Genomic DNA, 12,471 nt, shown 5'->3' on the forward strand with positions numbered 1-12,471 from the left:
CATTCTTCTCCTTCCATCAGCGTTTTCAGTACCGGCTTTTTCCAAGAGTCTTTTGCATCCATCTACTGGGACAGAGACAGTGTTCTCTCAGTCTCTGGGAAGGTGACCAAGATCATAGGCTTTGAGTTCAATACCAAGCCTGGAAACTCACTAGAAAGTTACTTACTTTCCCAAAGCCTGAGTTTCCTCAACTATAAAATGGCACTGATGGTAGCTTGCTTCACAGGATTGTTTAATATAAATAATTCAGGGCTTGACATACAGAAGGTACTCAATAGAAAAGGGAACCCTCCTACACTACTGATAGGAATGTAAATTGGCGCAGCCGCTATGGAAAACAGTATAGACATTCCTCAAAAAACTAAAACTGGAGCTTCTATATGATCCAGCAATACCACTCATGGGCATATATATCCAGACAAAACTGTCATTCAAAAAGATACATGCACCCCTATGTTCATAGCAGCACTATTCACAATAGCCAGGTCATGGAAGCAACCTAAATGTCCATCGACAGATGAATGGGTACCGAAGATGTGGTGTGTGTGTGTGTGTGTGTGTGTGTGTGTGTGTGTGTGTGTGTGTGTGTGTGTGTGGGTATATATATATATATATATATATATATATATATATATATATATAATGGAATATATAAATAATGGAATCATTCATAAAAAAGAAATAATGCCATTTGCAGCAACATGGATGGACCTAGAGATTATCATACTAAGTGAAGTAAATCAGAAAGAGAAACACAAATACCATATGATATCACTTACACATGGAATCTAAAATATGACACACATGAACTTATGTATGAAACAGAAACAGACTCACAGACATAGAGAACAGACTTGTGGTTGCCAAGTGTCGGGGGCGGGGACAGGGAGGGATGGATTGGGAGTTTGGGATTAGCAAACGCAAGCTATTATATATGGAATGGATAAACAACAAGGTCCTACTGTATAGCACGGGGAACTATATCCAATACCCTGTAATAAACCATAATGGAAAGGAATATGAAAAAGAATATATGTATATGTATATATCACTTTGCTGTACAGCAGAAATTAACACAACATTGAAATCAAATATACTTCATTAAAATAAATTTTAAAAAGTAAGTAAATTTGTATGATGAACAAAAAAAAAGTACTCAATAAATTTTACTACTACCACCACTACTACCACTACTTCAACTATCTCAGCTAAATAAGTGTTCATATATATTTGCTCTGAACAGGTCTTTGTGTAATTAAAACTCTATCATGAGTGAACTCATTGCAAAGACTATCTGGTCTAACCCTATATTTTGCCTATTTGCTAATAAGCAAGTTGCCAGCGAAAGCTGCCAACAAAATTCACTGATTTCATGAAATCAGGGTGGAACAAAAGATATACAAAATGTGATTAGAGAAAACTTTATCTTTAAACTAATGGTGAGGATAATTGGCATGGTTTCAAGTTTGATTTAATGGAGTCATTTCTGTTTTCTTTATTTTTAATATAAAGCAAACAGAAAAAAATGTTGCAGGTATATGTGTGTGTGTGTATATATATATAATATGCATATACACACAAATACAAATCTATAAATGAATACATATGTATATTTATACCTATAAATGGGGACATATACATATACACACACAAGCACATATACAGCAGCAACAGTTTTAATCATCCACTAGAAAATTCTTTTCTTAAAATAAAATAAAACAAGACAAAACAAAATAAATATCTGGCTTCTTTCCATGCTGCCAGTACTCTCGTGACCCAGAGGGTTCGTTCCTAGTGAAATCGAGACTATGTTAGTGCTACTTCTGAATGTGCTTATGCATAGCCATGCTGTATACAGATACATCCGCAAGCCAATGAATGGCGAGTTCTCTGGTTTCAGAGCTTCTCCTCTTTGCAGACAAGGCCCACTTCGATGACACCCTGTACTCATTCTTTGGGTCTGCAATACAAGATCCATATCTTTATTGGGAACGCGGTTGGTGTCCTTCCTGCTTTGGAACCCCTGGAGTCTCTAACCACTCATCTTTCATATCTTTGGTTTCAGTTCTGACACATTCAGCTCTCATTTGACTGAAATCAATGGACATGAAGACAACTAGGGTAGCAAAGGAGACTCACTGATTACAAGAATGTGATGAGTCAGTAACATTTGAGAAAAAGAAGTCAGGCAGATTTTCTTTTCCTCTTTAAATGTTGTTATCTAAAAACCCAGCAAAAATATTGCAATCAAAAGAGCCCTGGATTACACCTAATGGTGTAATTCTGATTCTGCTATTTCCAGTTTGGATTTGACTTATTCGCTGAGGTCAGTCAGACCATGATGACGGCAAGTAACCAAATGACTCCAGCAGCAGGAACAATAACAAGCCCTGGATTAGGAGTCAGGAGGTTGGGATTCCGCTGTGTGCTTTGCCATCAATTGTCTGTGTGATGTTAGGCACAATCACTTCCCTCTCTGAGCTTCCCTCTTCTTTTCTATAATAATGAAGAAGGTGAACTTGAAGATGACAGAAATTACTTCTAAATACATTCACTTTTCATCTAAATAATTTTATTTTATAGTGAAAAATAATGGACAAGAAATTTCTTTTAAAAATTAATTACAGGGACTTCCCTGGTGGCACAGTGGTTAAGAATCCACCTGCCAATGCAGGGGACATGGGTTCGAGCTCTGGCCCGGGAAGATCCCACATGCCGCGGAGCAACTAAGCCCGTGCACCACAACTACTAAGCCTGCGCTCTAGAGCCCGTGAGCCACAACTACTGAGCCCGCGTGCCACAACCACTGAAGCCTGCGCGCCTAGAGCCCGTGCTCCACAACAAGAGAGAAGCCACTGCAATGCGAAGCCTGCGCACCTCAACGAAGAGTAGCCCCCACTTGCCGCAACTAGAGAAAACCCGCGCGCAGCAACGAAGACCCAACGCAGCCAAAAAAAAAAAAAAAAAAAAAAAAAAAATTAATTACAGCTCTTTAAGGAGGATGTATGTGTCTCTTCCCACGGAGGCGGAGGTAGATGAAGGTGTTCTTTCCTGTTTAGAAGACTGAGAATCTAGAGCACAGGGTCTCACACTCTGGCCAGAAGAACTGATATTCTTTTTTTTTTTTTTTTTTAATTTATTTTATTTATTTATTTATGGCAGTGTTGGGTCTTCGTTTCTGTGCGAGGGCTTTCTCTAGTTGCAGCAAGTGGGGGCCACTCTTCATCGCGGTGCGCGGGCCTCTCACCATCGCGGCCTCTCTCGTTGCGGAGCACAGGCTCCAGACGCGCAGGCTCAGTAGTTGTGGCTCACGGGCCTAGTTGCTCCACGGCACGTGGGATCTTCCCAGACCAGGGCTCGAACCCGTGTCCCCTGCATTGGCAGGCAGGTTCTCAACCACAGCGCCACCAGGGAAGCCCAGAACTGATATTCTTAATAAAATCTCTGTTGTTCTGCTTGACAAAATGCATTCACTCCATATCGCTATGAAAATGAATTAAACCAATTAGGAAATCCAAGTAAAAAAATTGATATATTAATGTTTAATAGACTACATTTCAGTGTGAGATGGCTACTCAGTTACTCACTTGCCTAATACCCTGTGGTAAAGCTTTAGGAGTAGAGGAAGAAGATACAATTAATAAACCTTGCCTGTCTAAATTCATTACAGGCTAACGTTATCCTTTGCGATTTTCCCAATGACAGAACATACATAGCGGGAGGTGGCTGAATTGCCTTCTGCTTCCTGCTGAATCCTTCTTTAAGAATGTGAACCTTTAATCAGAAGTGACATGTTTCTGACCCAATGTTACATATGGGAGGTGTACAGACATATGAAATCAAGGACTGCCCCCTCACACCAAAAGACAAACAGCTATTTTTTTTTTTTTTAAGATGTTTTTTTCTGACTTTATTTATTTTTGGCTGTGTTGGGTCTTCGTTTCTGTGCGAGGGCTTTCTCTAGTTGCGGCAAGCGGGGGCCACTCTTCATCGCGGTGCGCGGGCCTCTCACCATCGCGGCCTCTTCTTGTTGCGGAGCACAGGCTCCAGACGCGCAGGCTCAGTAGTTGTGGCTCACGGGCCTAGTTGCTCCGTGGCATGTGGGATCTTCCCAGACCAGGGCTCGAACCCGTGTCCCCTGCACTGGCAGGCAGATTCTCAACCACTGCGCCACCAGGGAAGCCCCAAACAGCTATTTTTAGATGGGTCAACTACTACCAGAAGAGTAAGAAAGTCACACCTTCCATAAGAACTGTCCTAATAATCAGCATCAGTACATCTCCTGAGCCATTTATTTAACTAATGACACCACAAATTACAACAGCACAAATACAAATACAAGATTACAAATTGTGTTGCAAAAAGCTTTGCCTGTTTGTCACTAAAATATTAAGTAAATTTGAAATAGTAGTCCTGCATTTTATAGCAATAACTACATATTTCACCTTATGTCAAAGCTATAAACCATATCCTATGTTGGATAAAGGAATATATCCCAAATATGTCTTATAATGGTTAAATAATGATAGTGAGCAGAGTTTTATTGACATGGCAAACATGTTTACAGTGCACTCATCGTTAAAGAAAAAAATAAGATCAGAAAATTGTACGTATAATGTGAATCTGCTTTATGACAAATTACCTATATGCTTTTTTACTAGAAAAATATCTGGAAGAGTATAAAGCAAAATGCAGGTATGATTAAGTCTGGGTGATAGGATTAGCTATGTTTTCATAACTTAACTGTATTTTCTAAATGTTTAATAATAATTATGTAACATCTCATAAGAGGAAATGGGTTTTGTTTTCATGTTTTTGTTGAACAACTTAGTAATGTGCTAAAATGCTTATGATATAATGTTAATGACTTAGCATATGCCGTCCAATTGGGATTCAGATTCTAAATTTTAATTAAAAATATACATTTTTGCATTCACAAAAGGGTGCCATCAGTTGATAATTCAGGTTTTCTTAAATACCTGAATGCAATGATTTTGTTTTTGCCTTCTTAATTAATCAGAAGATTTTTTTTCAAGAAGATAACTACAATTGCTAAAGCGCTGCAATATCACGTTAAATACCGCTGTATGCATGATGAGGTGGAAGTCCTAGATTAGCAAAATCACAGGTATTGAGATTTGGGGAGTGATAATAAAATTTAGAAATAATTTAAATGAATAATTATAAGAACTACTAAATGTTAGAATGCAGCTCTCCTAATTCTCTGATCAGTGTAGTTATTCACTAGCTTTCTGAAATCTAATAAATATCTCCTATTTTAAGTAAATATCAGTCTAAATTATACTTATGTAACATTCTTTATGATGCCATGTCAACACCAGATTAAACCTGATTTTTATTGGCTAGTGCTTTAGTTGAATTCATCAGCAGAAATCCTGTACTTTCTATGCCATTTTTCCTTGAAGTGTTCTGAAAATAATTTGATTGGGCCAATTTTATTTTGGAATAAAATACAGATAATCTGTTTGGAATATGTGCTTTATAAATTGCTAGGGATTCCTCTGCCTAGTCAATGAGAAGTCTGTTGTCACCACTTCTACAGCTGGATTCATCCCAAGCAAATATTCTTCCCTACCCCCAGCTATATGTCCTAACAGAAATATCTAAATAGTATCATAAAAGAAAGCAGGTATTTTATTTTATGATCACATTGGTATAACTGAGTTATCAACTAGCCAAGAGTGAAGGTAAGGATCTATATTTAAGGATTTTATTACTCTTTAGCCAAAAACTATAAACTTAAACTTGAAAAATAACATTATTCATCACTTTTCTTAATTATTCCTGCAGATCTTTAAACAAGGTTGAGAAAATAGATGCATGATAAGACATGATGAGAATAAGAGGAAAGGCCTGGTTTAAGAGAAACTATATAATGCTTGATTAAATGAAAATTACTGAGTGCATGCTACAAATGAGATACTGGGTTTGGGGCAACAGGGCAGCTTCTAAAGGCTGTCATGGCCACTTGGGTCTCAAGCCAGGCATCTAGTTTCCGTCCTCTTCATCTGAGCCTGCCAATGCAATGGCTGGAGATACCTGGCTCCACTGCAGGTTTCAGTCCTCTTAGTATTTTAGTTGTCCCCTTTTTCATTTTAGACATGCCCGACCTAGAGCTTTCCCATTCTCTTCAACAGACTTGCTCACTCCTGCTCCTCTTGTTCTTTTTGTTCTAGACAAAGGAGTATCTTTACAGAATCATGAAAAGATACTTGGGGTAAAATTCTACAATATAAAACTACTGCCTTGATATCTAAACCTTTCTTTGTTCCAGCCTTCTGTTTATTTATCAAATATCCCCAGCATCCATCTATTTATCAAATATTAAGTAACACTGCACACTTACTATCTACCAATTACTACGCTACTCGAAATACATAATTTCACTTTCCAGTCTGATGTCAGATTATACAATTTTTTACATTCACTGATCTCATTTGATTCAGAAGATGATTGGGTTGTTAAAAGGACATTATCTAATTTATCTCCCCCCCCCTTTTTATATATGAGGAAATTAAAACCTGAAGAAGATGCTTAAGGTTCAACAAGAGGTCTGTGACAAAAGTCCAAACGAAAATACAAGTTCCGTTATCATAATACTTTGTTAAGGAAGTTGGTTGCATGGCCAAATTGTGCCCATTCATCTCTTTGCACAGCATCAGAACTCTATCCTTCTAAAATGATTATCAACCTGAAAAGTAATGGAATAACTGAGAGTAAGCTGCTAATCTGTGTTTTTGGCAATGGGGAAACAAAAATCCAAACAGAATGAAAACTTTCAAAACCTAGCCTATAACAGCAATAACTAAAACATTTCCCATATTTCTAAATCTCAATCTCCATTTTCTGAACTTCCCAAGTTCATTTTCTCAACTACCTTAATGCAAGTTTGTCGATTAGCTGAGCGCTATCCTTAAAACTCATGCTATCCAAACACACTGTTTCAGCATGAGTGGACTCAGAGCTCCTGCTGTACCGTCAAAAGCAATGGGTACATCCTTGCAGGAGGATGATTTCACAAGGAGGTTATCCGAGCTTCAAGTGTAGAGCTATGACCATTCCTCCCTGGGTTATGGCTTAGCCTGGTTGTCTGTGGTTATGGATCCCACCCACTAAGTACGCATCCTCTGAGATGAGATGATCTCGTTTTCAGGCACAGCTACTAAAAGTACATGCCACAAACAGGTAATTCTCTACCTCTAAGAGATCAGAAATACCATTCTTTGGCTTCAGACTTTTAAATCTTGAGTGCTATTTCTTAGATAATAGAACCAGAGATTCCTAGGCCCTTTTTTCTTTTCCAAATTTTATCATGGAAATTTTCAAACATACAGACAAGTTGAAAGAAGAGCATGACAAACACCTATGTACCCACCATGAAATTCAACAAGCATTAATATTTTGCATACTACTTTATCTTTAATATGTTTTAATACCTAAAAATTTCACTAAGAAAACTCTACAAAAGAGGCTTACTCAGATTCTCTGAATGACTTCCCCTCCAGCCCCCTCATCCCTACCAATCTTTGTGCATCTCAACGGAAGAAGCATTTAAGTCCTTAAAGGATTTTGCCTTGAACATGCATGACATTCGGCCCAGAGGACTTGTTCTACCTAATTTATTGGTCACTGCCTTATATTTAAAGTCTTCCTTGAACCAGCTTTCTATGTCTAGGTCTTCATGATTGGCTTTCAATTCTCCTTATTCCGACTGATGAACCTTGCCCTTACCAACTTCTTTGCAATGATCTTGTCTGTGCCCCAGGATTCCACACAGCAAAAATCATCCCTTAGTAAACTGGGAATGGTGTGACTCTCAGAACCTAAAGATGCATCTTCCATAGATGACTCAGGACTGCTGTTCTCTAGGGCTTTATTCTATCAATCAAGAACAAAGTCTGTATCTATGGATCTAATGCAAGTTGTTTCCATATCACTTTTCTTTACCTTCTTTTTATCCCTTGCATGCTCTCAGGTGATTTCTACTATTCTTTATTTCCATTTGCCAGTACCTAAGGAGTAGGACAGAATGATAATGAAGAGCGACATCTTTGTATTCAAACTATTATACTTTCCTGTGCAGTAGGTGTGTAACTTGGTACACAAGTTCCTTAATTTCTTCATGTAAGACAGAAAAACAAACCAACCAACCAATAGCGCCCAGTTTGTAGGAATAAAGTCAATTTTAAATGAGATAATATAAGCAATGCTCTAGCACAGTGACACGCACAGGCTAAGTCCATTAATGCGTACTAACTACTAATATTAATACTATTACTACTCTAAATGCTGTTTGAATGCAGCCATTATTGAACATAGAAACAAGATAAATTTCTTAGCAGACTATCAGTAACAGAGAATAACTAGGGTAGGAGAGTGGGTAAGTAGGAGGAGGAACTAAGTAGATCTGAATCAATCCAGCAGCAGCAATTTTAATTGAATTCCTTTTACTTTTATTGCAAATGAAACTTCTGCTGTTGAAAAGGAATATCTGGTCTGCACTAAACTTCAGCCATGAAATAAACTGTTCTATTTATCAGTAAAAACTGGAATGGCATATTTACAGATTTCCTGAAAAACCTCTAATCAATTTCAAACTCAGGATTAACTACACAGCTGAGAGAACAGTCACAATCCATGAGCCTTCTTCGTCCAGGAGTGTTAATTTTATGCACGTCAGATGTGTTCAGGAACCTGCATATTTTGCCATTAGCTCTTATTGGAAGTGGGGCTGAGAGGGTGATGATTTACAGTAATAGTGTCCAGTTGGTCTTAATGACAAGAATGAACAGCCACCACCTTTTTTTGTCTGATTATTGGCTTAATGATTTAAAGAAGCCATATTTATCATCTATATCGGCCCTCTCTTGTCCCTCTCAAAGACGTCTGATTGTTGATTTTTTCCCACCCATCCAACTTTGCGTATGTACATTCAGAATTCATTGACCACCTTTACTGAGTTTATTTACAGTGTAGGTGCTTTGTCAGTGCTAGGTATAACAAAGAGAACACAACTGGTTCTCTGCTCTAAATGTGGGTATCACCAAAAAAAGGAAAACACAATGTAATGTCTACATGATTGCTGTGAAGATTTGAGGGGCAAAATGTATCCAGCACTGGGTCTGATGCTTAGCCAAAACTTGCTACTTCCCAGGCCTCTCCCCGCTCATTCCCTGCCAGATGAGTAACTTATTATTTCTGTGCTTCGCTCTGCCTTCTTCAGGATTCTGACTTCTTTCTGTGCTTAACTCTTAAAACCTGTGAACTACAACCTCTTTGCATTCCTCCACTGCCCATGTGGTCACCATCTCATCAAGGTCTTTGTGATACCATATTTTCATTGCAGCCACTATTGAACATAGACACAAGCAATAAATTGTAGTGGATTCCAAGCAATAAGTTTAGCACAATGTATCTGCTAAGATAATTCTTTCCATAAGTGCTTTCAAATTCCACCACTTTGGTGGAGTCTTTGCAGACACTGCCAGTCAACTTATTTTATCTTTCCGCTATTTCTCTTTATCCCTAAGGCCTGTATGTGAGCAGTGCCTGTATCCAATTCATCTCTTTACTTCCAATGGCTGACACAGCGTACAAACATGCTCTCTCTCGGCCTCAGTCTCTCCCTCCCTTGACAAACAAATGCCATTTTCTCTACAAACAGGATAAACAAACAAAGAAGCTGGCTTATAAGGATCTAAGACAATGCACCAGTCAGGAACGATGAACACAGCAGATAAGGAAAATTAGATATAACAGATAAGAAAAGTGTGGGAGTGAGAGGCAACCTAGGGTAATGGTTAAGAGCTCTGGCTCTGAACTTAGAACAAGACTCAGATCCCATCTTCACTGCTTATTTTCTCTGTGATCTTAAACAAGTTACACCAGCCTTCATTTGAAATAAAGATCATAACAGTTTTAACTTATGAGGTTGTTATAAGTTATTATAACTGTAATAATACATGGAGTGTACTCACTAATGTCTGACCCCTAACAAGTGTTCAATAAATAATAATATTATTATCATTATTATGATAAAGTCACCACATGTTTATGTAAAACAGAATATATCAGAGACAACTGAACACTTCAGAATAGAGAGTCTTCCCCAATAATGCAGAGGAATTCTTTACATTGCAATGTTTTCAGAGTAAGACAGATATCTTTTTTCTTCATCTTTTTTCCAGGGAACCATCTAATACAAAATAAACTTTAAAAGAAGAAACTGTCCTATTTCACAATTCATCCTCCAAAGAGCAGAGCATCACAGTTCTTCCCTGATAGAAAGGTACATTTAATAGTGTAAATTCATTATTAATAAACCTGAGATGATGGCTTTATTTATTTGCAAGTCTGATTGCTCCTTGGAGGTAAGAGGGCAAAAAAAAGCCTTCCTGTTCTCAGAGGACCAGACCCAGTTCATAGAGCTCAGGAACAATTTATGAAACAGAATATCTGCCACATTCAAACAAGTATTTGGCACTCGTAATTTTTTCCACTTTAAAGAGACCCTGTGTCTAAGCTATTTTGATATTGTTTATCCCTCCTCCTTAAAGAAAGCAGCTTTAGAATCAGCAGCTGATATTGGAAGATAATTCAGAAAAACTTAGGCTTAGCTGGGGATAAGTCCCTTTGTAAACATGGAACACTAAGCTCTCAGATATCTATTGACTAGGAGGTTTAACTGCTTATCAGCAGAATTAAAGGAGGACTAAGGAAAACAGCACAATATGCCCCTCCAAAAAAAACCAGTAACTACTGTGTTCAGGAAGAGTTCAATTTTGAAATGGACGCTACAGACCTGAGGCCGTAAAGGACCGTCCCATCTGGATGCAGGCGGATCATGCGGTTCTTGACAGTCACTCCGTGCACAAACGACTTCTTATCGTTCAGGAAGTAAGTATCCGGCACCCAGAGCTGGTCTGCCACTCTGTTGTCCAGAGTCAAGTTTAAAGGTATTACATTATAGGACAGCCTCTTATCTCTCCAAGCTTGCTGGAAGTACATTGTCAAGGTATAATCCTGTGAAATTGAGAAGATAAAAGAAAAAAATGGTTATTTTGTACATAAATGGACTTGGGAGACAGGCAAACACTTCAGTATTCATAAGAAAATATACACAACCAAATACCAAGAACATATACTATTCGCATATAGGCAAATATTAATTTACTAAACCCATTCTTACTGAGCCCGTACTATGTGTCGGGCACCACAGTATATACAGAAGTGAAGAGAGCATATCCTTGTGAAATTTATCATACGTTATTCAGGAAGAAAGATGGTAAGAAATAATTATTTAATAATTAATTTGTCTTAAAGTGCGGTACCCAGGATTGTTTTAGGTGGAACATAAATACAATTGTAAAAAGTGGTTAATTTATTACAGTAGTGATTATAAGAGGTTATAATGAGAATCTCAATCTGTCTGATCGAAATGAGTTTCCTAGTGGAAGTGACATTTATACTGAGACTAATGTAGCTTCCCACCTATCTAAAAAATATTAGCTCAGTTAGTATTTCATGAGAATTTTAGGGATTCTGGATCATCAGACTAGGCTCTTTCATTCTGAGAAACTGTGCGTTGTTATAAAGTGAGCACTGGTCTTGGAGTCCCAGGCTCCAGCATTTTCCAGCTATTTCTAAGAGTAAATTTACATAACTTCTTTTCACTTCAGTTCCTTAACTATAAATGGGCTTTTAACATATCCCTGATCTATCAGAAGATTATTATGACAATTAAATATATAACTCAAATGCAATCTGTAAACTACAAAAAGCTATAAATTATGAACAAAGTATTTACATACATATTGTGACATGTTTTCTCCATTAGAGGCCTACGGGTACAATGTAATTGCTCTTTCACCCTCATTTGAATGACTAAATGAAGGACCAAATATTCATTTGAAAAGGATAATTACCATTCTATTTTAATATCAGTTCACAATGCCCTACTTGAGGGCTTTAAAAAAAAAACAAAACTAGAATTATGTATTAATCATCTCTGCAACCTGAGAGCCAGCACAGTCCTAGGGCACAAATAATGAATGAATGGATATCCAATATGGTATGCCTATTGGATTTCTGCACATACCTGCCTACTTTTGTGGATAAAATACACACTTCAATCTCTGTGAAGTCCCTGAGTTTTTCCAACCCTTGCTGAGATTTATACATCTTAATTTGGCTATGCAATTTTAAAATACGACTTGCAAGATATTACCTGCTAAAAACATTAAACAGCTTCATAGGAAAAGTATAATCCTTTGGCAAAAAATTTAAATATTTTCCCTGGTTTCACAAATATACAAATTTTTATCTCATTCAGAAGTCAGTGTAGAGCTGACTTCTGAATGAGAAGCAAAGAATCAAACTTCTATTCTAACAGAAGAATATTAATATCCTAAAGGTATATCAAATAATTGTAGGTGAAATTTACTTGAGTGG

At 37.5% G+C, this 12,471-nt stretch overlaps 1 protein-coding gene and 1 long non-coding RNA gene across 7 annotated transcripts in view; one reads left to right on the forward strand and one right to left on the reverse strand.

The window, feature by feature from the left end:
- LOC309622730 overlaps window positions 1–12,471 on the forward strand; it is a 400,144-nt gene that overhangs the window by 268,283 nt on the left and 119,390 nt on the right. The gene's annotated exons all lie outside the window — the stretch shown is intronic.
- Window positions 1–12,471, reverse strand: part of GABRB2 (gamma-aminobutyric acid type A receptor subunit beta2) — a 297,652-nt gene that overhangs the window by 190,673 nt on the left and 94,508 nt on the right. For all 6 annotated transcript variants that reach the window (XM_082378776.1, XM_082378777.1, XM_082378779.1 and 3 more), the window contains one exon: window positions 10,823–11,043. In XM_082378776.1, the coding sequence (XP_082234902.1) occupies window positions 10,823–11,043 (221 nt within the window). The remainder of the gene's footprint in view (window positions 1–10,822; window positions 11,044–12,471) is intronic.

Source organism: Balaenoptera borealis, assembly GCF_965194805.1.
Source record: "Balaenoptera borealis genome assembly, chromosome: 2".
Lineage (NCBI taxonomy): Eukaryota > Metazoa > Chordata > Mammalia > Artiodactyla > Balaenopteridae > Balaenoptera > Balaenoptera borealis.